The 27,907-nt window shown below is 44.8% G+C and overlaps 1 protein-coding gene across 1 annotated transcript in view; it reads left to right on the top strand.

Moving 5' to 3' along the window:
- The window catches only part of PANK1 (pantothenate kinase 1), a 62,816-nt gene that overhangs the window by 23,055 nt on the left and 11,854 nt on the right, over positions 1–27,907 (top strand). Inside the window, 3 exon segments of the mRNA XM_075534141.1 lie at positions 7,010–7,362; positions 21,195–21,448; positions 27,280–27,456. Coding sequence (XP_075390256.1) covers positions 7,010–7,362; positions 21,195–21,448; positions 27,280–27,456 — 784 coding nt within the window.

Below are 27,907 nucleotides of genomic sequence, written 5' to 3'. Positions count from 1 at the left end.
AAGCCAGAAGACACAAATCCTCCAAATCCACAAGCCTGAGAAAACTGTTAACATTTCTGCTTGAAATTTCTAGCCTTGATTTCTGTGTCCAAATTGCTATTTAATATTTTTTTGAACCGCTAACTCTTCAAACCCACCAGTTTCTCCAAGGGTGAATGACGAGGCTCTGCTCTCAGAGAGATGTACAGCCTCAGAAACCCTATAGGGCTTCCTATATGCCTTATAGGACTATAGTGAGTCAGAATTGACTCAATGGCAGTGGGTTTTATATTAGGCAGTAGAGGCAAGACTATCCTCAAATCTCAGTGGCTTAACACCTCAAACCAAAGGTTTATTTCTCATTCACTCTGTGCTATGTAGGGTCTAGCTGGAGGTCCCATCCTGACTTATTTTCACTCAGAGACCCAGATGATGGAGCAACCGTTCACATGACTTTTCACTGGTCAGAGCAACAGGGGGAACAAGAGCTCCAGTTGGGTGCCACACCAGGCTTTTGCCTGGAAGTAGCACACACCATTTCCATGCATGCTGCCATATTCACTGGCTCTGTCAGTCATCTGATCCCACCCAGGAGTGGCCACCCACCTCCTGGAGCCTGAAAGAAGGAAAAGCAAACGTAGGTGGCCAGCAGCACTAATGATAATTGGGGTTGGCCCCTCTGAGTATTAGATGATTGGCTCCCTCCCTTCACAGGTTGATAGACTCATCCCTCCCCTAAAGGAGACGGACCCTAAAGGAGATCCCCTCCAACTCCTGCCCAGTCACAACATCCTGGCATTGCGTGATGGTCTGTTAAGTTGGTGGAGGGGGGGGTAGGGGGGCGGGTGATACAAAGTAGTTCTCTGAATTCTGATGTGACTACTCTTGATCTACTTGTGAGTTTAAAAAGTCAAGTTATTTGCTGTTCATGCTTCCCCACCCCCAACAAACACACACACACTGTATATTTATATATATTGGTAAAACAAAGACCGAAAAACTCTATATATACTCCTATTTGGAAAGAAGGTGATTGGGACACAGCCAGCAGCGTCTGGTCTGGAAACAAAAATCAACTCACACCCATCTCATCAATTCCCACTATTGCAACCAAATAGGTCAGAGTAAAGCTGCCCCTTTGGGGTTTCAAAGTCCACATATTGTTACAGGAGCAGGAAACCTCATCTTCCTCTTGAGTTAGAAACAGAGACCTTGTGGTTACAGCCCAGCTTGTCACATAACCACTGTGCCACTAGGGCTCCTTGTGATTTCACGCTACTCCAGAAGCTGACCAAACCAACCAAAACCACCACAGTCAAATCAATCTCAACGCATAGTGTAAGGAATGCTGTCAACACCCTGAAATCTTCTTTGTTCCTCCTAGTAACTGATGGGTCAGATAAGCTCTCCACTTGGACCATACCCTCATGGGTCTGCAGAGGGAGAACTGGAGTGGACAGTCCTATCCTGTATGAGGTTACTGATGGGTAATCACAAGTGTTTTCTGATGAACGTTCCAGAAATCCAATCTGGACTCACTTTGGCGAGAGCCAGGCTTTATTAGTTGATTTTGCAAAAATCATACCTCAAGACAAAATGAGCTGAATGCTTCACTACAGGTTCAAAAGCCTTAAAGTCCCTAGTTCGGGGGTCTCTTCCGGTTTCTAATGGGTTGAGTACAGTGGGGTTAGCAGTCTTTCCCTATTGACAGCCACTTCCTTGATTTAAAGTTTCATCTTTAGAGCAGATCCTCTCCCTGCCTTCCCTGCCCCTCCCTTGATCTGTCCGGCTCCCAAGGCACCATTCCCAGGTGCCTGGGTTCTAGTGATTATCACCGCAGCTCAAAGGCTTTCTTGGTTTTGTTTGTTTCTTAGGGAAAAGAAGTTGCTCCTTTGCTTTCAGCCCTGCAAGTCCACCACTGTATGGACTCTCAGTGTTTTTCCTTTTTGTTTGTAAACCAGTGAATTATTTTCTGAACTCATCTCTCTCTCTTATTTAGCCAATGAACCCACTTATACTGAGTCAACTCCAACTCAGTAGTAACTCTAGATAGAATTTTCAAGACTAAATCGTGACAGTAGACAGTCTCATCTTTTTCTTGTAGAGCAAATGGTAGGTTTGAGCCACCAACCTTGCAGTTAGCATGTCCAACCAAGCAACCTGCTGCCATTGAGCCAATTCTGTCTCATAGCAAGTCTTTATATTGTCATAGGAGCAGAAAGCCTCATCTCTTGACTTACGAGCAGCTGGTGAGTTGGCAGTGCCAGCCTTGTGGTTAGCAACCTAGAGCTTACCCAGCAGCACCACCAGGTATCTGCTTTGCAGTTAGCGTAGTAGCCAGTAATAACTAGCGTGTGCTACTAACCTTTGACTTCAGTCTCTTCCACTAGACCCACTCATTCTTTAGGTATGTGTATTACTTACCTTCCAAAATATGCATGATACCCTCCATTTGGTAAAATACTAACTCCTGAAAACCAAACTTGTTTCTGTCAAGTCACTTGCAACTCATGGGGACCACGTGTTCCAGACTACAACTGAGCTCTGTAGGACTTCCTTGCCATGATTTTTATGGGTGCAAATCAGCAGATCTCTCTGGGTGAATTCAAAAAACCCATCTTTAAGTTAGTAGCCAAGGGCTTACCTGTGGAGGCCAGCCAGGGGCTCATCCTGCATGATCACTTAGAAAACCTCACCAGTGTTCGAAATCCATTTCCTGGTTTCCCGCTAGCTGGTCCATGAGCCATATTTGTTGTTTCTGTTAAAGCGGCGTGCCATCTTTGACATACATCAGAAAAGGCCCTGTTCCAGGGAAGTGAAAGTTAACACCCAAGTCTCAGTGGCTTAAAAGAACAAAGGTTTATTTTGTGCTCACACCTGCCCTCCGTGGAGAATTGGCTGCATCCTCACTCCAGGATGTGGGCTGACAAATCAGTCATTGTCTGTGCCAGAGGCTCTTATGCCTGTCACCGAAAGTGCCGGCCGGGATGTGGCAGTAACATCATTTCTACTCACATAGAGACAGTTTCCTTCATCGTTTGAGATCTCTACGTGTGGAGACAGAGTGCTAGTTGATTCTCTTAATTCTGTATGGTTCCCTAGTTTATAGATAAATCTTATTGTACTCACCTTACAGAATCCTAATTGATGGACATTCAGTGGTTACCATTTTTCCTTTGTCACAATTGTTGCAGTAAACATCTTTGTGGGTGTCTGCTACCCAATGCACACATGCAAGAGTTTCTCTAAGAATTAGTTTATTTCATCTTCGACAATATGTTCAGAGAGATGAACCTAATTGTAACATTTTGTAGTTTTCCAAAATGTCCATTTCTAATGTTTGTCCACCTTACCACGGCAGACACCTTTTTCTTTCCTTTTTCTTCAGAAAACAATGAATGAGTCAATCTGTTTATTTGCTGGTGGAAATCTTATACAGTTTGGACCTAGATTCTTACAGAGCACATTTGATAAATATTTTAGAAATAATTTTTTAAGATGGCATCTAGTTTAAGAATATGGCATAAAAAATACACGCAAACATTCAGTATCTAGAACGATTTCTCCTGTTATGCACAGAACAGTGTCTTCTTAGCAGTGATTCAGCTAAATTTATCAAAACATCAGAACCTGGCTTTAAAATAATGAGTCATGGCGGAGAGTGGTATGAACACCTTCCATTTTCTGGTTTCATCCACAACTTACGCACGAGAAGTTTAGGTTTAAGAAGACACTGACATCAGGAACATAGGGGGGAAATTTACATTTAAAATATGGCAGCATCTTGAAAAGACATTAAAATATAACGAAAAACAAACTCACTGCCATCAAGTCACTCCCAACCCAGAGTTAACCCTACAGAACAGGGTAGGACTGCCCCTGGGCAGTCGGAGACACAGCTCTGTGGGACGGGAACACCTCATCCTTTTCCAGGGGAGTAGCTGGTTGCATTGATTAAGGTGAGAAATGAACACAGGTAAATGAAAGCCAGTTCTATCATCCTTTAAACGAATTCCAGTTGTTTCTTTATTCCCTTTTTACCTTAACCAGCCAACTGCTGTCAAGTTGATTCCAACTCATTGGGACCCTATAGGACAAAGTAGAACTGCCCGTGGGTTTCTTCTGATGCTTAAATCTGTACAGAAGCAAACTGTCCCATACTCTTCCCGTGGAGCAGTGGGTGGTTCAAACCGTGGACCCCTCAATCCTCAGCCCAACCCACTGGGCCACCCTCAGGGCTCAAAGCTGCTAAGGTATTGTTCGATGCTCTCTCCAATAGTTGACAGGGAAAGCTTCGAAATGGCTCAAAAAGGACTAGGAGAAACAACAAGAAGATTCCAAGTTGTAAAAAATAACTTAGGAAATTATTTGGCATCCCCTGCTATGGTTTGTTTTGTTTTTTCTTCAAATGAGACCTCTTCAGTTTTCAGTGCTTACCAATATGCAGCCCAAGAAAGAGAACATGGGCAGGTTCTGCCTCTCGGAACCGCTGTGGCTCGGAGAATATGAGATTTCTGATCCAGAACTAGATGGTTTTTTTTTCCTGTCTATACAACGTGTTCCATTCATTCGATGCAACCTTAAAAGACACCTTATTTTTCACTTTGCATGCACTAAAAGTCCTACTGGCTGTAAGTCTGGCTCCATCCCGTGCCCTGGCTCTCCTGCTTTCACGGCCTGCCCCTCCTGTCACCCTCTGTCAGTATTAACAACCAGGGGCCAGGGTTTTCCTGCCTTTCTGCAGGACACACAATCACATGTATGAGCTGGCTTTCCTTCCTTTTTCACCGTCTCTCCCAACTCCCTTATTTAATAAAAAAGTTCCCAAACCAAGTGGGGTAAATAACTTATGTACACTTTGGGTCATCTCTGTCGTACTTTTCGTCCTAGAGAACATTAGAAGAAGCTATCTAGTCAGCTGGTATAGATCTCACTCTTTCTTTGCAATGACGACCTCACGTAACCTTATGGAGTCGCCTTGAGTCATGGTAACTGGTGGAAGAGAGAGACTGTTGGTTGCCACACCCCTCTGTTTCAAGGTCTCCCTTTTGAAGGGCATGTACTTTGCTTCCAGTTGTCTTACATTTAATTTGGACTCCAGAGAGTGCTGCAGTGTGCACTCTTATACCTACCTTTGTATTTGCATGGTCCAGGAGAGGAGTTAGCTAGGTTAAAAAAAAATGTATGCACACTTGTCATTTTAATAGATGTTGCCAGTCCTTTCCAAAATATTGATCCCAGAAATGTCCTAAACACTCTCCCCTCCCCTCTTTGTACACACAGGCAAAGGCTTCCCTGTTTAGATACGAGTGGAGTACTGGTCATACTGATTGTCTTCCTTGCACAGGTGATCTTGAACTTGCCAGAGAGCATTTCTACTGAGTTCACTGTCTGGGGTCTGGTCAGCCTGTATGAGGGAGAGTGCGATTTATTTTTCTTTTCTATTTCTTGAAGAATTCACAGACAATAATGGTTGTACAGCATGATGAATATAATCAATAACACTGAATTAAACAAGCAGAAGTTGTGGAATTAAAGAATGTTCTGTTGTGTATATTTTTGCCACCAGTAGAAAAATGATAATTATGTAAATAACAATGACTACAAAGAAGAAGAAAATGTTCTAGAATTGAATATGGAGACAATTGTACAACTCTTCTTGATATTGAATTATATGACATGTGGATGAAGTGCTAATAAAACTGTTTTAAAAAAAAAAGAATTCCTAGAAAGTTTCTAGCCAAAGGGAGCCAGAGACCATTCTAATGACTTCTGCTCCCTGCCCAGATGAGGACAGGGGCCTCACTGTGGGCTAGCTACTGGCCCTGCTCCTAGAAAGCAGTGGTTCCGAATCCTAATATCAGGGCTTGCCCAGTTCTACAGTGTGGATCCCTCACAGTGGGCCACACTGCCGCTGAAGAGCCAAGAAACGCCATCCATGAGCTGAATAGAGTGGTGGGGCTGAACTGTTCCAGGTTTCTGTTATCCCTGGCCAGGCCAAGGAACCTGCCAAGCCTACGGTGGGGTCTTAGCATTCTGCTTTGCAAACTTCCGTGAAGGTAATAAGATTTTAATAACTTGACCCCATCGGTGAAATTTATTACTCCAAATCTCTTGGGGTTTTGTGGTTCTATAATGTTAACTATATACAAGTGACCAAGTGTGTTGCAGAGATTGTCTGGAGTTGGTGGTTTGGTGTGTTTGGTGTTGGCTTGCTGGTCAATGACCATAGCTCTTCTGGTTTTTAGTTCCTAAGCCTGCAGATTTAAATCACTGGGGAACTTTAAAAAACAAAACACTCTTAATACCTGGCTCTGCCTCCCTAAGTCAGAAACTCAGAAATTGGAATGTTAACACCTTCCCCTGCTTAGGCACAGCTGGAGATGAAGTGTTTCCACTTCATGCAGAGTCAAATTAGAGGCTACTTGAGCTTTTATCTTTACAGTTCTGTGACCATGGGGTTCACTATGCCTCCCCACTTTCCCCTTCCAGTTTGTTCTGTGGGGTAAAGCTGTCCCGGGCGCAGTTTATAAAATCACTTAGTGGGTGCTGTCAAGATGACCATCGAAGGGCTCCCAGAAGGGCACTGTGTGTGTGAGGCTTCAACCAGCACTCACTCAGGACACCCAGCATAGCCAGTGTTTCCTTTGGCAGCAAAACGGTCACTCTTTCTTTGTGAGCCATTTTGAGTGCAAAACATCTATCTTTAACTATTGGAATTGTACCGAGCCTAACAAAGCACTTGGGGACTAAGACTGGCTTTTGGAACCACGCGGTCAGATTTCTTCTCGTGCTCAGTTTGGGGACAGACTTGCATGCAGTCCAATGGAGGGAGAGTCAGAGGTAGGTTTTCAATTGTGAGTTGCTCACTGCCTGTGTCTTCTTTTAGGTGATGTGGATCTTAACTGTGTGATTAGATAGACATGCTCTAATGTTACTTAATGCTCAAGAATTGAACATTTTGTGGGTTCGAATTGCCCCTTCCATATGTGTGTAGACTTCAACAGAGCCTTTTCTTTCTCTCCTCTAGCATTCCCATGGTTTGGCATGGATATCGGTGGAACGCTGGTTAAGTTGGTCTATTTTGAACCGAAGGACATTACAGCTGAAGAGGAACAAGAGGAAGTGGCGAATCTGAAGAGCATCAGGAAGTATTTGACCTCTAACACAGCATACGGGAAAACCGGCATCCGAGATGTCCACTTGGAACTGAAAAACCTGACCATGAGTGGGCGCACAGGGAACCTGCACTTCATCCGCTTTCCCAGCTGTGCGATGCACAGGTTCATTCAAATGGGCAGCGAGAAGAACTTCTCCAGCCTCCACAGGACTCTCTGTGCCACAGGGGGTGGGGCTTTCAAGTTTGAAGAGGACTTCCGAATGGTACGTTTGGTTTGCCCTTGTAAAGTAGCTGCAAAACCACCTCTCAGAGGCAAAAAAGAAAACCCCTCACATGTCCTTAATCTCCATATCTCATACCCAAAATGTTAATCGTCCCCCACCCCTTGTGACTTAGGACAAGTTTACTTCAACTCTCTGCTCCAGTTTCCTCATCTATATGAAAATAGAAAGCTCCTACGTCATAGGGTAATTGCAGTAAAGACTAAATGAGATTCTGTGTGACCTAAGCACTTTGTAAATGCTTAATGTCAGTTAAAATTCTCTCTCTGTTGGGCAGCTACTACAGTGTAATATTGTTACTGTGTGATATCCTAAAGGCTCGCTGTTGTCATCAAGTGGATGGATCCTGGCTCACGACAGCTCTACCGGGCGGGGTAGAACTGCCCCATAGTGTTCCCAAGGCCGTGTATCTGTTTGGAGGCAGGTTTCCGGCCACACCTTTCTTCCATGCAAAAGGGCTGATTGGTTTCCAGCCCCCAGCTTTTCCTTTCTGTCAGCAGCTCTGTGCTTAAACCACTGCACCACCAAGACTAGTAGTATATGGTTTCTTCCGATATATTTCAGTTTTCAGACTCTTACTACTGTTTCATGAGAAGCATACTAGTTTTATACACATGGACTGTTTTAAACATAGACACATATAGTTTTAATACATATGGACTTTGCACATATAGGCTGAGGCCTGCAGGAAGGTCTTCTATGACTTCTAAATATCACTACTTCCCTCACAATAACCCACTTGCTCTCCTAAGTATCCCGTCTTAATTATATTTAGAAGCTTCATGCAGAATAAAAGAGAGATCTTAGGCGCCATTTATAGATGAAGTCTTTTACTCAATAAAGAATATCATTTAAGAGGTATGGATTCCATCAGTAAGAATAATGCCCAAAAACCAAAACAAGAATAATGCTGTATCCTGGCTATCATTGTATATTTTCCTTGCTCAGTTATTTTCCACAAACTTGGCTAAGTAGCAGGCGGTGTGGGTGAGTAATATACAGTTAGTTTCTCTGTATATAATACCCTAGGATCTGTGCATTTCTTATCTTGTACGGCCAAGACCATTCATCTTTATAATGCCCACCCTCATTTCATAGGGCTTGCTAAGAATACAGTGAAATAGGAGAGGTAGTTCAGAAAACAAAGCCAGACAGACAAACAGAAAGGCGCCTAGGTGGCACAAATGGTTATACATTCAAGAACTGGCAGAATGCATGTTGACTCAAACCCACACACAGTCCTTCAAGGATACACCTGGTGATCTGCTTCGGAAAGGCCACCACCTCGAAAACAATGGTTGAAGTGGGAAGAGGAGGATGGATTTCTGGAATATCAGGACTCAACGTAATCTCTGGATACCAGGAACTATAGCTTTCTTGGGCCACATAGGTGAGGTAACTGAAGATTAAAGGGGTAGGAGTGTCAGCCCGAGTAAGGGGCAGACAGCAACATTCAGTTCTGAGCCAGAAGAAAATGCTGACTCACTCCCAGTGCTTTGAGTCCCGTGGATCTCTCAGAGATACCCTATCTGGTCCATCTCCACAGGCAACACAAATTGAACCCAAGTGACAGGAGCATTTTGCAACCTTGGGGGTGGGGTGGGGGTGCCTCCTTCCCTCCCTTGGAGTAATATATGTTCTAGAAGAAAGATAATCTGTTAGCCATGGGTAAGTCTGTTTCTCAGGGTTCTGGACTGAGCAGGGTCATATCTAATTATGACATTAAGAAGTTTGTACTTCAGGCAAGCTAAGCTCTTGGAACCTAATGAAAAGACTGGAGGCAAGAGCCAGTGCAGACTGTTTTGCTAAGCAGCCCGGCCAGGCCAGCATCGATCTGTAAAGAAAAAGTACATGAGGTGCCTTCTGTTTCCATGTTTGGACTTGGCCAAAGTAAAGACAGAATTGAAGAAGATGAATCTCTCTTTCTTTTTTTAAAATATTATTTTATTGGGGATTCTTAAAACTCTTATCACAATCTATACATACATCCACAGTGTCAAGCACATTTGTACACTTGTTGCCCTCATCGTTCTCAAAACATTTTCTTTCCCCTTGAGCCCTTGGTATCAGCTCCTCATTTTCCCCCTCCCTCCCCACTGCCCTCTTCCTCCTGATCCCTGATAATTTCTAAATTATTATTTTTTAACTATAACATATATTATTTTTATTCTTTTTCTTTTTTTAACATTTTATTAGGGACTCATACAACTCTTACCACAATCCATACATATACATACATCAATTGTATAAAGCACATCTGTACATTCTTTGCCCTAATCATTTTTGAAACATTTGCTCTCTACTTAAGCCATTTGCATCAAGTCCTCTTTTTTCCCCTCTCTCCCCGCTCCCCTCTCCCTCATGAGCCCTTGATAATTTATAAATTATTTTGTCATATCTTGCCCTATCCGGCATCTCCCTTCACCCCATTTTCTGTTGTCCATCCCCCAGGGAGGAAGTCACATGTAGATCCTTATAATCGGTTCCCCCTTTCCAACCCACTCACCCTCTACCCTCCCAGTATCACCCCTCACACCCCTGGTCCTGAAGGGATCATCCACCCTGGATTCCCTGTGCCTCCAGCTCCTATGTGCACCAGTGTACATCCTCTGCTCCATCCAGACTTACAAGGTAGAATCCGGATCATGGTAGTGGGTGGGTGGGGGGAGCATTTAGGAACTGGAGGAAAGCTGTATTCTTCATTGGTGCTACAGTGCATCCTGACTGACGCATCTCCTCCTCTAGACTCCTCTGGGAGGGGCTCTAAATTATTATTTTGTCATGTCTTACACTGTCCGACATCTCCCTTCATGTACTTTTCTATTGCCTATCCCCCAGGAAGGGGGTTATATGTAGATCCTTGTAATTGGTTCCCCCTTTCTACCCCACCTTCTCTCCACCCTCCCAGGTTCACCACTCTCACTACTGGTCCTGAAGGGATCATCTGTCCTGGATTCCCTGTGTTTCTAGTTGCTATCTGTACCAGTGTATACCCTCTGGTCTAGCCAGATTTGTAAGGTAGAATTGGGATCATGATAGTGAGGGAGTGGAGCATTTAAGAAATAGAGGAAAGTTACATGTTTCATCGTTGCTACACTGCACCCTGACTGGCTTGTTCCCTCCCTATGACTCTTCTGTAAGGGGATGCCCTGTTGCCTACATGCCTACAATGGGCTTTGGGCACCCACTCCACACTAACCCTCCCCCTCCGATTCACAATAAGATTTTTTGTTCTTGGACACCTGATCTGTTCGACACCTCATGATCACATAGGCTGGTGGGCTTGTTGCTTCTGAGCTAGATGGCTGCTTGTTTACCTTCAAGCCTTTAAGACCCCAGATTCTACATCTTTTGATAGCCCACACCATTAGCTTTCTTTACCACATTTTCTTATGTACCCACTTTGTCTTCAGCGATCGTGTGGGAAAGGTCAGCATCATGGAATTTCAGGTTAATAGAACAAAGTGTTCTTGCATTGAGGGAGTACTTGCCCAAATGTTCATCTGCTACCTTAAAACTAAACCTATAAATACATGCACATAGATCTATTTTCCCATCATCTTATATAAATATATTTACCTATATATATGCCTGTATTTAGACCTCTGTAAATGCCCTTTGTCTCCTAGGTCTTTCCTCTATTTTACTTTCCTTTTGTCCCACTATCATGTTCAGTCTTCATTTGGGTATCATTAATTTTTCTTGGTTACATTGCCCTTGATCAAGCCCTACCAGACCTCTTACACACTCCTTGCCATCGATTTTGGGTCACTTGCTGTGTACCCTTGCCCCTGGAGTTGTTCACTCCCACTTCCTTTCTCCCACCTTCCCCTCTCCCATGTTCCCCCAGAACCATCAGTTCCATAGTTTTCTCCTCCAGATTGTTTATCCACCTTTCTTATCTAGATAGACCTGCAGAGATAATATTATACACACAAAAAACCCCATCAAAACTAAGCAACAAAAGAAAACAAAACAACCAAATAAAAACCAATGTCAAATTAAAAGAAAAGGCCTGTAAGTAGTTCAAGGTCTGTTGTTGACCTTTAGGAGTGTTTTCCAGTCGAGTCTGATGGGGTGCGGTACCACGCCCAAGTCCCAAAGTCTATTTTTGGTAGTTCCTGGGGACTTCATTGCTCTGTTCCTCTTGCTGTTCTGTTGCACGCCCTCAGTGTTTCGCCTCAGTGTGGTGGGGTTAGATCGGGTGCAACTCCCGCACAGTGTCTGCAAGTGTTATCCACCGTAGTACTATGGGTCAGTGAGGGACGTCGTGTCTCATAGTGAGACAGGCCCTCTGCTCCTCTCTGTGCATTGGCTGCTCTGAGCAAGAATATCGTCCTCAGGGCTTGGTGGTCCAGGATGTGCTCCACTCTCTTCCTCCCCCTTCATTTGTTCCTGTGTGCTCTGATCAAACATGGCCCTCTCCCTGAGCTGTAGCTTCAGTGCTGTCATCTGAAGTGAATTCTTCTGCCGGTAGAGGGGTCTGTCCACGTAGTTGGGATTGGGGCTGACCCCTAGGGCCTATCTTTTCTTATATTATTAGTATTTATGAGAAAGATTATGACTGTACTGTACCAGACACCATTTTTCACTCCCCTGGATGAATAACTTACTGTTCTCCTCTTACTACCCGAGTTGCTCTCAAAGTATAGTTCGAGGCCCTTAATCACCCCTCACATGTGGAACTGAGCTCAGGCCCATCTAAAATCAAAAGGACAGCATTTACCCAAGGGCACTGGTTTGGAAAGGAGGAGAGATGGAAACAAAGTACTCGGAGGAAGTGGGATAAGTGGTGGTGCCTTGAGGAGATTAAAATGAATGCCCTGAAGGAAAATGTCCATAAACGGTTGAATGTAAGTCCGCAGCCCCAGAACCTCAGGATTTTTTTCAGTTCAGATTTAATACATATATCATTCCGTATTTCCATCACCTCAAGTAGAATATACAATTGCTACCACGGAAACAATGTACGTTTGCTACCACAAAAAACTGCTACTACAAAAAAAGGAGTTTGTTCCAGAAGCAGCAGAATCAGCATTAGCGTCCCCTGGGGTATCATGAGCAACACTGAAACTGCATTATCTGAGTGGTGTCCAGCCGTATGTGTTTCAGCAAGCTTCCAGGTAATTCAGATCCATCTGTAATTTGAGACGTGCCCCAACTTGGTTGGATACTTTTGATACATGGGGAAATGTTAATTTATCAGAGTCTAATTTCACGACTTCATCCACTTTCTAACCTTGGGATTCTGAGTAGGCCATAAACTGCTGGCCCCCGTGATGTGTTTCACTCGCCACGTGATGGCAGTAATAGCTTTATTTCTTAAAGACCTTCAGAGGCGATCTATATACTTAAAAACAAAAAAATTAGAGCACCCATTATTTTTGTTTCCATTAAGTTTGATGCATTGAACACTAATGATCAATGACCAAAGAATTGTGAGTTGGCATCAAAGGCATTATAGACGGAGAAAGCAAAAGGTCATTAAGATGGCAGGAAAGAAGAAAAACACACAAAGGATGTCAGAAGAGATGCTGAAACTTGCCTCTTGAACGTAGTCACTAAAGCAGATGGAAGAAATGTTGAAGAACTGAACAGAAGATTTCAAAAGGAGGCTGAAGAAGACAAAAAGCATTTCCATAAAACGTACAAAGACCTGGGGTTAGAAAACCAAAAGAGAAGAAAAGGTTTGACCTTTCTTAAGCTGAAAGAAGGGAAGGAAATCCAAATCCAAGCCTTAGTTTGCAATATTGAAAGGTTCTTTGAGCAAAGTACTGAACAATGTAGGAGGCATCAAAAGAAGATGGAAGGAATAGATACTCTGCCAAAAATAATTGGTCAGTGTTCAACCATATCAGGAGGCAGCCTATGATCAAGAAATGATGGTGCCCAGGGAAGCTGTCTAAAGTGCACTGAAGGTCTTGAGAAGACACAAGGCTCCAGGAATTGATGCAATATCGACTGTGATGTTTCAACAAGTGATGGATGCATTGCTAGAAGTGCTCACTCTTCTAAGCCAAGAAACGTGGAAGAAGCTACCTTGGCCCCCCAGTTAGAGATCCATATGTGGTCCGTTCCAAAGAAGGGTGATTCAACCAAATGTGGAAATGACAGAACAATAATATTACTGTCTCATGCAAGAAAAAATGTGTTGAAGATAATTCAGAAAGGATTGAAACGAACACAGATAAGGAGCTACCAGAAATTCAAGGTGGATTCAAAAGAGGACATGAACTAGGGGAGAAGGTGTCATTGCTGATATCAGATAGGTCTTGGCTAAAAGTAGAGAATATCGGTAAGATGTTCACTGTGCTTTCATTGACTATTAAAGGGCATTGGTCTATGTGAATCATAACCATCTGTATAACATTGCAAAGAAGTAGAATTTCAGAATTTTCAATTGTGAGCATATGGGACCTATTCATAGACCAAAAGGAAATTGTTCAAACTGAACAAGGGGCTACTGCAGGGTATAAAATCAGGAAAGATGTGTGCCAGAGTTGTATGCTGTCATCATACTTATTTAAGCTACTAAGCACATAATCTGAGAAGCTAGATGTAAGAAAAACATGGCATCAGGAGTGCAGGGAGTCTACTGAAATCAAAGGTCAGTATGTATTGCATCTGAACATGAAAATCTCCACAACTGGACCAATGATCAGTGTCATGATTAACGGAGAAAGTATTTAAGTTTTACTTGGATCCCCATCAATATCCATGGAAGCAGTAATCAAGAAGTCAGATGACATGTTGCACTGGGTAAATCTGTTGCAAAAAGACCACTTTAAATTTGTCACGTTGAGGACTAAAAGGTGTCTAACCCAAGCCATGCTCAGACCACCTCTATATGGGAAATCTGGACAGTGAGTAAGGAAGACAAAGGATTGATGCTTTAGAATTATGGTGTTTGTGAAAATTTTCAAATAATCTATGGACTGCCAGGAGAAAAAAACAAATTTGTCCGGGAAAGAAAGCCAGATGCGTCTTAGAAGCAAGGATGGTGACACTTGTTCTCCTGTGCTGTGGACATGTCATCAGGAGGGACCAGTCCCTGTAGAGCAGTGGTTCTCAACCTTCCTAATGCTGTGACCCTTTAATACAGTTTCTCATGTTGTGGTGAAACCCCCCACCACCACCACCATAAAATTACTTTTGTTGCGACTTAATAACTAATTTCGCTACTGTTAGGAATCAGGCGACTCCTGTGAAAGGGTCATTCAACAACCCCAAATGGGTCACAACCCACAGGTTGAGAACCACTGCTATAGCAAGACACCATGCTTGGTAAAGTAGAAGGTTATTGAGAGGAAGACCCTCAAAAAGATGGACAGCATTATTGCTGTCACAGTGGATTAAGCATAGCCATGCTTGTGTAGATGGCAAAGGATCAGGCAGGGTTTTGTTCTGTTGTAAAAGGTTAACTGAGTTGAAAGCGACCCCAGAGCACCTAAGGGCAGTCACCACCACCATCTTTTATTACAGAGTTGGATTCAAGGCTTTGAACCCATTCAATCCACTATGGAGAATTTACTACCTTTCAACTCAATCTACATTTTAACAAGTTTCCCAGGTGATTCTTATTTAAATACACTCACCAGAGGATCTATAGGAGTCATCTAGGAGTCTTATTGAAAGGAAAATTCTGATTCAGTATATCCAGAATGAACCAGTTTGAAACTGCTGAATAAATTCAAATTGTCAACCTTTGGTTAGCAGTTAGTTTTTAGTGGGTTTGATTACACCAAGGAAATTGGCAAAAGGTATAAACCAGAAGTTTTATTTCCAGAGAGTTTGACTGTTTACTAGCAAAGCTTGATTACAGGGTTAAGTTCAAATGAACAGAGCTCCATCTACATACTGACTGGATCTGACAGTTCAGATTTGTCAGCATTTTACACCCCATTATCTAAACAGCAGCATTGGAACGTATATAAAGCTGATAGAGTCTGACAGCCAAGTTCAGCCCACAGATGTGATTTGTTTGGCTTGTGATATTAAATATATATATAAATATAAAATAGGAAGATTTCACATAAACATCTGGATTTCTGGTTTCTCTTGGGGGGAAAATTAGATCATTGGGCAACACTGGGTTCTGTTACCCACTGGCAGCAGCAGAATAGAGGTCTTTCTAAATAGGCATTGGTTGCCTTTGACTTAACATCTAGCTAGCCAAGTGCTTCGCTGTGTTTTTTTTTTACATTTTATTGGGGGCTCTTACAGATATTATAAAAATTTATAAATCAATTATATCAAGTGAACTTGTACAAATGTTGCCATCATAATTTTCAAAACATTATCCTACTTGAGCCCTTTGATGTCAGTTCCTCTTTTTTTTAATCGTTTTATTAGGGGCTCATACAACTCTTACCACAATCCATACATACATCAATTGTGTAAAGCATATTTGTACATTCATTGCCCTCATCATGCTCAAGACATTTGCTCTCCACTTAAGCCCCTGGCATCAGGTCTTCATTTTTTCCCCTCCCTCCCCGCTCCTCCCTCCCTCATGAGCCCTTGATAATTTATAAATTATTATTTTGTCATCTCTTGCCCTGTCCGACGTCTCTCTTCACTCACTTCTCTGTTGTCCGTCCCCCAGGGAGGAGGTCACATGTAGATCCCTGTGATCGGTGCCCCTTTCAAACCACCTTCCCTCTGCCTTCCCATTATTGCCCCTCACACCACTGGTCCTGAAGGGATCATCTGTCCTGGATCCCCTGTGGTTCTGGTTCCTGTTTGTACCAGTGTCCATCCTCTGGTCCAGTTTGTTTTCTTACTGCCTCCTGTAGGCATTTGAGTTAGTTACCCCTGGTCCAGAACTAGTCCTCAGAGTGAGTATTTGTTAATAACTGGAATCTTAACACGCTGTTTTAAGCTTTCTAGAGAGTTAATCCAGCTGTGGAAATGAACTAGAGTCTGTTGTGTGAATTCATTCCCAACTTGTCCCAAATATCAGATAAATAGCCTTGTTTTGAACCTCAGGAAGCTATCTGGCTCATTGCTTTTCTTTAGGGGTCCTTTTTCCTGGGAGAGTAAAGACCTCAGAGGAAGACTGCTGGAGGTCTCCGTGAAAATGACCGACTTCTTTCCCACACTCTGTAGGTTTGTGACCTCAGGCAGGTTTCCGAGATACCCATCCCCTCAGTAGCCTGGGTAGAAAAGAGTGGGTTTTTGGTTTTGCTTTACTTTTGTTTTTTGTGCTAGGGCTGTGTGTGAAGGTGGTTTTGAGGGGAGGGGAAAGGTGAAAGGATGATGTTTCCTTTCAGTCCAAGGTTGTATGTGCCTCATTTATTTGCCTTGTCAGATTTCTCACCTTGCCAGCGTGGTTTTGGGATGTTCAACTGGACAGACGGTCACGGTCCATGTTGATGATGTTGGCTCCAGGCATGGCTGTCGATATTGTTGATTGACCTCAGATTAATATTTAAGCAGATTAACCCATGGTCCCAAGCCTGGCTAATGAAAGTGCTTGCTACTTTTCAGTTTGCAGTGATCCAGGAGGTGGTAACTTTTCCTCTGTCCTATTTAACAACTGTTTATTAAGCAAAGATTACAGAGAAGCCTTTGAGCTTGCTTGGTGGTTGGGGGCAGTCAATGAACCAGAAACAAGCCAGCTGTGATGCGCGCTGGTGAGGGCTGTGGCAGTCAGAGGAGGACAGAGGACGTGGGATTTATGCCATCGTGACTCACCCAATAGTCTTTTGTGGCAAAGTACCTGAGCATGGTACTTGTTCCCAGGCCCAAGAAGCGGGACCCACTGTGACAACAGACAGCTGAAGAACAGTGGGTACTTGCTAGCTCTATGACTCGGGAAAATGATTCAATCTCTATGTGCCTTCACTGTAAAACGAGGATTACCATACCTGCCTACAAGGGTGTGATTGTAAGAATTAAATGAGCTGGTCCAAGAGAAAGGAGCTTTGCTTAAGCTGTCGGCTGCTCACCACAGTTGGGTTGAACCCATCAGCGGCTTTCCTCAGAAGAACGCCCTGGCCGCCTGCTTCCAAACACTGACCGCGGTGGCACCACCCCTGCTTCCAAACACTGACCGCGGTGGCACCACCATCTGAGCACCTCTGCTCTGCCCTCTCGGTTGGAATTGACTTGTGAGCAAGGATTTGGCTTTTTGCATAAGTAAGGTGCCCGTGTAAAAACAATCTATTCGAGGGGTACCATTTTTCCTCCTAGGCAGGCATTGAGCAACTTGTTTGAGTTAGTGCGCCAGTGGCATCACCTGGGAAGGTTCTTTCTGGTCAAGTGAATTTTTTCGTAAAAGCAATTTCACTTGAGCCTCCTTTTGTGGTGGCCCATTTAAGAGAACGGCATGCAGCTGTGAAATTTTGCTTCCTGCTCGGGGAAAAGTGCTGCAGAAACTGTTACGTTGAGCACAGCCAACAAGGGCGCCGCTATGGGAAGAAAAACCCAAGTGTATAAGCAATTTTTTTCGTTTCAAAAAAGGTGAAGTGTTGATTTATGACAAACCTTGTTCTCAGTCCGTCAACTTCCGGAATAGATGAAAATGTGGACAAAATTCAGACTACAGGTCACTGAAGACATGGGGACGTTACCGAGACTGTCTTGGAGCGCAGGTCAGCGAATTTTAACAAGATTTGGGAATGAGAAAGGTCACTGCGAAATTTGTGCCTCAGGTTCTGACTGACCAGGAAAAAGAGCATCGGCCAGAAACATGCTGAGCTTTGAAAGAACAACTCCGAAGTGACACTTTTTTTCAAGGTCATTACTGGTGAGGAGACATGGTGCTGTTCTTCCAGCCCCAAAGGCAAACATTAATCAAGCCAGTGGAAGACACCATCATAAAAAAAAAAAAAACTCAAGTGAAATCAGAGATCAAGACGATGCTCATTTGTTTTTGTTATTTTGGTGGTTTATGTGAGGGGGGAGAGTGCATTTGGAGTTTGTGCCACCAGGTCAGACTGTTAATGAAGCTTTCTTTAGAGGTTCTGAAAAGATTGTATAACAGTGTCCAGTAAAAAGGCCTGATTTGTGGCAGACAGAGCCCTGATTTTGCTACCACAACATTGCACCTGCTCACACAGACATCTCAGTGTGCCACTTTTTGGCAAAAAACAGTGTGCCTCTCTTGCCCCATGCACCTTACTCACCTGACATTGCTCCTTGAGACTTCTTTGTTTCTTCGAGTGAAGAGGGACATGAAAAGACAGTGATTTGATGACATAGAAGAAGATGAAGGGAAAAACAAGGAAGGTGCTGTCAGTCACCCAAACGGATGAGTTTGAAAAATGTTTCCAAGAATGGAATCGCAGATTTGACAAATATATTAAGCGTAATGGAGAGTACTTTAAAGGTGATAAGGTTGTTTTGTAAAAAAAAATAATAATCATACATAGCTTTGGAAAAAAAATTTAAGGGGGTACCCCCCTTGTAAGTATTAGCTGCTATTTTCTTGAGATTTTTTAAAATTTAACTTTACACTTTGTCTTTGGGTTGTTTGAATTAACTTGGCTTCATTGGCTTAGTTTCTTGATGGCAATTGATTGTTGTTGGTGGTGAAAGGAGCCGTGGTGGAGTTGTGGGTTCCACGTCAGAATGAAGCTATCCGTCACAGCGCTGGAGAAAAAGGGTTTTCTATTCCTATAACGAGTTACAGTCTTGGCAACCCACAGGGCAGCGCTGCCCTGTCCCGAGGCAGTGAGTTGGGTTGGTTGTTCTTGTTGTCATATCAGTCTATGATAAATAATCATTGACCCAGATGTCCGGATTAGCAGCAATACAGCGAAAGCTGCGAGAGCCAGAACCCACCAGGGACTGCATTATATTTCTGGCTCCTACAAGTTCTGCCTCAGCAGCCTGCCTGTCTTATTAGTGGGAAGTGTTTGAGGTTCTCGTCTGGGTCTCATTTACACTGTTTGCAGCTTCCTTCCTTCACCACTTGTGAAGGTTACAGAGTAAATTGTGAGTACAAGCAGGCCACTGTCCTCCACAGCTAGCACAATAGCCAGCCTTCAACGCTGTACCAACCCAAATAGACTAGTAGAGAAACAAATCCAGGGAGACTCGTCTGTATAAGAAAGAGCTTTATATATAAGAGCAAGTGAATATTGAAAACAGCCCAGTCCAGATCAAGTCCATAAGTCCGATATTAACCTATATGTCCAATACCAGTCTATAAAGTCCTCTTCAGACACATGCAATGCCGCCGAATGCAGGAAGATCACAGGCCAGTGGGTGGGAAGTCTTGTGGATCCAGTGGCGTTGTAAGCATCTCAGCGCTGGCACAGGTCTCCACGTGGCCCCTCCGGTTTCCAGGGAACGGGGGTCTATCCGCGTAGTGCCGTATGTCTTGTCAGTAGCGCGTCTCTCACGGAGTGAGCAGAAAGACAGAGTGTCTCCCACCTCCAAATAGGAATAGCAGAGTTCCCAGAATCCTCAGGAGAACACCATGCCTACACAGAGGCCTCACTGACTATACAATGATTGACAGGTTAGACTCCACCCCTTCAGTTATCCCCTCAAATTGACGACAGATTACATAACTACCACAAGCGCCACCTCCCTCCCTTCCACCCCACCTCCCACCCCTATTCTTAGGAGAGTGCTACTTTTTGTCTCCTGAAAGTGAAACACGGGTCACTCATATTAACAAAAAAGCCAACACTATCTTCCTCTCTTGGTATGTGTCCAGGCCCTGCGCTAAGAATTGTCCCCTACATCATTTTCATCGTCACACCACTACACAGTGGGCACTACTATCACTCCTGATGCCTTTGCTGAGGTTTGAGGAGTTAAGTAACTCGCCCCACCACTGTCAGTTAAGCATTGGGATTAGAGGTCAAAGCCAGGGTCTTGTTCTCGGAAACAGTGCTGACCTGCAGCTCCGTAAGCTGGACAAACTGGCCTGTCCGATGTAGGGGCTGCTTTACGTGGGTTCCGATGGCAGGCCGAGTGTTACTATTTCAAAATAGTAACAGGGTCTAATAGTTAAGTGGTTGGGCTGTGAGGCCAGAGGAGAGTCTGCCCAGCTCCCAGGCTCCACTGGGACCTCATAAACCCCCCGTGTCAGGAAAAGGTAGGACTCCTGCTGCTCTCCCGATACTCTCACCCTGCAAGATAACCCCTCTCTGGGGGACAGGGCTCTTATTTCCCATGGTTGCTGTGACAAGTGATCACAAACAGGGCTGCGAAAGAAAGAAAATGTGTTCTCTCCCAGAGAGCTCTTGACCAGAAACCCAAAAATCCAGGTGCCAGCAGGAGCACATTTCCTCTGGAGGCTTTGAAGGGGAATCCATTCTTTGCCTCTTCCAGCTTCTGGTGACTGCCCTAATGTCTTGACTTGTGACTGCATCACCCCTGCCTCTGCCTCCACAGGGTTTTCTTCCCCGTGTCAGTCAGACCTCCCTGAGTGGGTCCTAAAAGAACACTCGTCGATGGATTTAAGGTCCACCTGGATCCTCTGGAATAACCTTTCCATCTCAAAATCTTTCATGATCTCTATAACACCTGTGTTCCCAATAAGTTACATTCACAGGTTCTGGTAACCAGGCCTTGTGGGAGACCACCTTCCAAACATTATCCATGCCAGTAAATGCCTTTCCAGCTAGCCACATCTCTGCCTTCCCTCAGTGTGCCTCATGGGCCACAGGTGGACTGGTGAATGCTACTTTCACAGTGTAGAGTGGCTGGTTGTCACCAGGATTTCACCATTTGGGCTCTCAAGGATGTTTCCAGGCTTTTAATGTTCATGACCCCAATATTAAACTCTGCTGCAGCCTCTCAGGCTTTCCCTGTGCTGCTCCCAGCCTCTCTCACCAAGGCTTGTTCTCTTTCAGATTGCTGACCTGCAGCTCCATAAGCTGGATGAACTGGACTGTCTCATTCAGGGCCTGCTCTACGTGGATTCTGTCGGCTTCAATGGCAAGCCGGAATGTTACTATTTCGAAAACCCCACAAATCCGGAATTGTGTCAGAAAAAGCCGTACTGCCTTGACAATCCATACCCTATGTTGCTGGTTAACATGGGCTCAGGTGTCAGCATTCTAGCAGTGTATTCCAAGGACAACTATAAAAGAGTTACAGGGACCAGGTAAACATATTTCCCACAAGGAGAACCTCGTTGTGAGCATATCCAGGGCATTTCCTTGCTAACCAGTTTTCAGTAGAAGGCTATTTATCTTAAATGCATCTGGGGAAAAAAAGCTATCTTGTCCTCAGCTAACCAGAAAGGCTTAATTAAGTGATAGGAACAAGAAGGTGATTTATCTGAAGACATATAAAACAGTCCTTGCTCTTCCTGAAGGAGCCCCCATGATGTGGTCAAGCCTTCCACTGGTAACAGAAAGGTCACTGGTTGGAAACCACCCACTGCCTTCCAGGACAAGCAGTGGCAGACTGGTTCCGCAAAAGCATCAGGCTTGGAAACCCTACAGGGTAGTTTCTGCTCTGTCTACAGGGCTCAGTGGGTCCTGCTGGATAGCAGCTGGTTTGGGCTGTTTGTTTACAATTCTGCCCTGCTGGAGCAACGAGATTCCGGTCAGCTTGAGGAAAGAAAGGTCCCACGCATTGAGGAGTCAGTGTATTCAAGTGGCAGGTGAACCACAAGGACACTGGGTACTGGAGAGCCCAAATGGAAGCATTGTTGGGATGGTCAGAGAGGCCTTCAGAAGGAGCGTTTAGCCACCTCTGGAGCCTAGCACAGACCCGTTGGCATCGTGGACGTGTGGGGGGCTGCTGGAGATCTCCAGCCACTGCTCCGCAGGAGAAAGATGAGGCTTTCTACTCGTCCAGGGTTCAACCCCTGGAAGGGCAGAGGGGCAGTTCTACCCCGCCCTGTGGGGTCCCTGCGAATCAGAATTGAGTCGATGGCATTGTGGGTTTGGTTTTGGTGCCTAGCACAAGGCTGGGTACATGCAGCAGACTCAGTACAGGGTATCTCTTTGGACAACATGCCTTCGTTCCTCCTCACACAGAAAGTTGGAATGCAGTGGATAGGGAACTAGCCTAGTGGCAATGGTTGAGCAGACCTGCCTTAGATTTCATGCGCCCTTGTTGGGGCAAATGGGCTCAGCTTATTGTTCGTGGGGGTTTCACATGGGGAAAGGGCTCAGAAATTATAGGGAAATTCTAGAAGCAAAATTTCCCTTTATTTACCACAAAACGTTTTAAAGCCTTTACAATGAGCCCCTGACATGCCAATCCCTAAGAGGGTTTGATAGCAAACATTTAGTTTCCCTAGCTTATTTGGCCGACTCCTCTTTTCAGGGAAAAAGGAAAATCAAATTACAAATCACCCAGCTGGCAATTAAAAACATGTGTAGTATAGTCCATAATCGAGGATAAAGTGTAGGCAACTTTCCAGCACAACACACACACACACACCACACACACACACACACACACACACACACACACACACACACACCCATGTTGGGAAACGCTGCCATACCTAGCTCATTAGTTTTGGAGGAACAGCTTAAGGAACCAGTCCCCTCTGGAACGTGCTTTGGAGAGAGCTGTTGACGCCACTGTCTTTATGGATGAAGCCATCATGTGACTTCCCTGGGTCTGTGTGCTCATTTGTGCCTTGAGAGGGGTGTTTCTTAGATTGTATTTATAGGCTTTTCTCGCACCAGAATTCTGCAGTGCTGCTTACCCCTTAGAAAGAGCGTCCCACTGTCCTCTGATGAATGTGCAGAAATGCATGGTTCCCACTGGCAGGGGACAGAGCTACTCCTCCAGGGCATTTGCAATATCACAACCAGGAAAGGGATGCAGGGTACTGGCCTCATGCAGAAGCCAAGAATACTGCCAAACACCAGTCCCATCCCACCCCCACCAAAATACGATGGAGCCTTACATGTCAGTCATTGAGAAACCCTGGCACACGTGTGCACACCCATGTTCAGATTCACCCCTGCTTGTGTCCAGAGTAAAGGCTTCGGTAAGTTGCTTGCCACTAGATGTCTCTTACATTTCTGGAAATGCAGAACTAAAGCTTGCTTGCTCCCAGAAGAATCCAAAAGACCACTCCATGGCCTTATGAGGACTGTTAAAAGTCTGCGGCAAGCAAGCCTTTCAGCCGAGCTAGTTTCACTATCGTGCTCACCCAGTAAAGACACTTTTTCAGATGCTACAGAAGACAACCTTGCAGGAATTACTGAATTGTTAGAACGAGTTCCAAGGTGGCAACAAACTAGACATTTCCCCACAGAGTCACGTGTGGTTGTGTTGATCAGCACTCAACAAATTCATGAATTGCATTAAAGGTGCAGGTCCTCCAACCTGGAGCTTCTTGCAGTCCGAGTCATTGACAGTTGTCAGAATGCTTACAGAGTCCAGCTATTGCTAAACGCCCATTCATGACCATTGCTCTGCTGTCATCGGTAAATCCTGCCTCTGGGATAGCCAAGCTACCGTACCAAGCCCTCTCTTCCATCAGTAGGTTCGAAAATGTGCTACAGGATTATGAAAACTAATAGCCTTTTCAGGGCCTGCCACGTGGGGAAGGGCTTCAAAACCTGCGGGGCTCTTGTGCCCTCTGTCTGCCGAAGCCATTCTTGTAGAGATTTCTCTAGGTCTAGGTTTTTGAAGCACTTACAGAAGCTGCTATGATCAGTAGTGGAACACACTTCAGCAGTCACAGGTTTAAACAAATGGCTTCATCTTTAAGTTGTGCTGCTTATCCTGCGGTTGAAAAGGAGCCCTTATGGTTTAATGGTTATAGCCCTTGACTGGGGACCAAGAAGGTCACCAGTTCAAACCCACCAGCCCTCTGGCTGGAGACAGGTGGCCGGCTGCTGAGGGTGGAGCCTCAGAAAGCCTGTGGGACAGTGATACCATCTCCTAGGGGATGGGTAGGAGTCCGCAGGTTGGATTGGGTTTTATTCTGACACTGATGGCTATCGTTCCTGTTTGTTGTTGCTAGTGCATTAGACTTTGTTTTCCCATTAAGCATTTTTAGTTACAGGAAGCCACATTGTTAAAGGATATGGGGCATTTTTTTAAAATAAATTCATGCTTTTAAAATGGTTTGTTTCCATCTTACATAAAATTGTATTGCATCCCAGACCAGAAAGCAACATATTTCTTCTGGTAACACATCTCCGATTTTATAATAGAAATCAAGTCCCCTCAAGCTGCCTCAGCCCCCAGCCCCCACAAAACAACTTTGCAGCTGACATTGTTAGACTGTATAGGTGAATCGAAGAGAAATGTAGAGAATTTATCGTGTCATCATTTCAGATTCAACTTTAAAAGTGCTAGTACTCAGTCATGGAAAATTTATTTTACTCCCTGACATACCTTACAAGATTATTGCTGTGGGGTGTTCTGTTTTTGGAGGAGGGGGTGCTGAGCACTGATAGTCCGCAGCTGTGTCCAGCGAGGTTACTTACTGATTTAACAAGGGTCTTCCTGTGTGTTGTGCCACAGCGAGCAGATCTGATTGCGAGAGGAATCACTGCCGACGGTGACAACTTGAGGGTGTCACTACTGTTCTGCAAGGCAGTTGGCTCGAACCTCCCATCTGGGTGAACCAGTTGTGCGAACGCATGCTTACTTCCCATTCTGCTCAGATGCCTTTGTCTGGAATCACCTGTCATTTTCCTGCCATGTCAAACACGTGTCCTCCTTTCACCCCCACCCACACATCTGTTGCCGAGTTGCCTTCTTTCTAAGTCAGCCAAGGCCCTCAGTCACCTGTGCTTGGAGTAGATTGCTCCACACCTACTCGGAATACCTGCTGGCCACGGAGAGGTTATTCAGGGCGAGAGGCGGGTAAAAGGCACTGAGAAGCTAGAATGTGAGCAAAGGCTTCCTCTTCGAAATAGGTACTCAAGGAAACAAAACCAATTCCGGTGACCTCAGAAACCAGAGGGTTCTCACTAAAACTAGCTTTCTAGTTTCTCTTGAAACTGACAAGTAGCCTGACATGTTGCGTTAAATGTAAGTAAGTTTAAACTCTGTTAAAGGAACTCCGTATGCGTGAGCTGCCCAGGTTGGTGGTGTGCATGGAGCCCCTAGCTCCCCACTGGCTCTGCGCCCACAGTGGGGTGGGTGACTGCTACAGGACTTGCCTGGTTCCAGGCTTTCTGTGTTTGGTTGTGTAGGTGGTGCGTGCTGTCCCGTTGATTCCGACTGTGGCAGCAGAACTCCCCCGTGGGACGTGTGAGGCTGTCGTCTGTACAGCAGCAGATCACCAGGTCCCTTTCACCGGGGCTGCCAGCTGTGTGTGAACCTCCAGCTGCCGAGCCTGTAACCATCACACCACCGGGGAGTATTAATATTTCCATCAGAACCCGAAATTTCAGCCAAGACATTTTTAAAATAATAATTACATTCCAAGAAATAGATTTGAAGAACTCTGTGCCCATCACAATCTGGTACGTTCTTGTTAACAATTAACGGTAGAGTTTACCTGAAAATATATATATAATACTTTGTTTTAACATCAGTTAAAAGAATCTCGATTCTCAACTTGAATATTTTCTTAGTATTAGAAGCCAGTACCCAAAACACATAGGAGGCTCGGTGTTGCCCAATGCTAGCCAGCTTGGCTGCCAACCAAGTGGTTGAAGGTTTAAGCCTACCTAGAGGTGCCTTGGAAGAAAGGCCTGGTAATCCACATCTGAAAAAGCCACCTTTTAAAACCCAGTGGAGCACAGTTCTCCGACACCCATGAGTCAGAATTGACAGCAGCTGGGAACAAAAAAGGGAAGAAAAACGTAGATGGGATCCGTAGGACTTAACAGCAGCAGTTCTTACACGCTTGCTCTTCTGCCTGGGACTGGAGAATGAAGCCACATCCCAAATCTTAGCAATCAGCCCTCCTGTTCCCAATGAGAGTTCACTGGTGACCCCTGATCTTTACTCCAAGTCTGCTTCTCCCCATCAGGTGTCTTTGATATCAATCGTCAATTGAGTTCCCTCTCCACAATCTTCATCTGTTCCTGATTCTATGGAAAAAGACACTATCCTGAAAACAATGGGAAGCATTTAAAAACATGGTTCTGAGCACTGGGGATCATTTTATGAACTGTGTTACTAATCTCTGACCATTGTGTGTAAGATATTTAATGGCTTTTGCCCAAAGTCAACTAGGAAAAAAAAATCACCCCTCCGCCCTCAAGTCTCCAAAGCACTCAGTGGGGTTCTCTGCTGGAGGATGGGGGGCAGTCAGTCAGGCGAGAGTGCATTTGTTGGCCGTCCCTCTAGCGTCCTGGGTCAGTGTTGTCCGCAGAAGGCTGGGCTCCGTCGTAGTGAGCATGTTTCTCGGATATACGGTGTCATTTTCTGAGTATTCATGCTCAGCTGCAGTGGGACTCTGTTGGTTTTATAGTCACCTTCCCTCTAGTTTTCTGCTGCTGTTAAGCCACTCAACGAGGTGAGATTATGTTGGCCCCATCTTGCAGGGGGGAAGGCTGAAGCAGGCAGTTTAGTGGCTAGTTGAAGGTCTCACAACGGAAATCAGTGAGAATCTTTCTCTGGTTTGTGGTATAAATTTAGAGGCAAGTGTTCCTTCACGTAGGAGCCTTGGTGGCATAGTGGGTTATGAGTTGGACTGCTAGCCACAGGTCAGCAGTTCAAAACCACCACCTGCCCTTTGGGAGAAAGAGTGCTTTCTACTCCTATGAAGAGGTGCAGTCTCAGAAAAACACAGGGGCAGTTCTACCCTGTCCTATAAAGTTGCTGTGCACAATGAGATTGGTTCCTTCATGTGGGTTTTTGCTCTGCCCTCTTCGCCAATCCACCCGAACGCCTCTGGCAACCCTGCACGTTCATTCAGGTGCCCCCGCCCCCACCAGCACCCCTTGTTTTCCTGCCCGTTTTTATTAACCCACATTAATGGTGTTGTCATTGGGGACTCGGCTGGGCATATTTGAAAGTAAAATTTAAAAATAAACCTTATTGTTCCTTCAGTCTTGGAGGTGGAACATTCCTAGGCCTATGTTGCTTGCTGACTGGTTGTGAGACCTTTGAAGAAGCTCTGGAAATGGCAGCTAAAGGCGACAGCACCAATGTTGATAAGCTGGTGAAGGACATTTACGGAGGAGACTATGAACGATTTGGCCTCCAAGGATCTGCGGTAGCATCCAGGTAGAGACCCGAGTAGCTAGGGGCAGTAGTCATGAAAACGCAAGGCAACCTCCACCCTGGAATATTCCTAGAATCATTTGTGGTTGTTTTATGTCAGCTCACCAGCCTAGTGCAGCTCTCTCTCATAGCAGAGCTCAGACTTGACCTCTGGCCTGTAACGAAGCACCGAGATGTGTGACTGCCGATGCTTGTGCTTACTTAAAAGTGCAACTTTGAAAGAAGGTTCTGGAAAGCTGCCACAGTTTCTGCTGTTGCGGTCCTTGTCCAGATATCTGGAAGCATTACAAATAATGTTGTCCTCATTAATAGCTATGCTACATCGTCTCCATTAGAAAAAGGGCAGCCAGCCATGCGTATCGTAATGTGTCTGCTCGCAGCCCAGGGTAGCCAGATCAGGTCACGTGAGTTTGAACGGAATTACTCATAGAGCTGCCCACAGTTCTTTGGTGGA

The sequence above is a fragment of the Tenrec ecaudatus genome, chromosome 16 (assembly GCF_050624435.1).
Source record: "Tenrec ecaudatus isolate mTenEca1 chromosome 16, mTenEca1.hap1, whole genome shotgun sequence".
Classification (NCBI taxonomy): Eukaryota; Metazoa; Chordata; class Mammalia; order Afrosoricida; family Tenrecidae; genus Tenrec; species Tenrec ecaudatus.
This window is presented reverse-complemented; position numbering and strand designations above follow the sequence as displayed.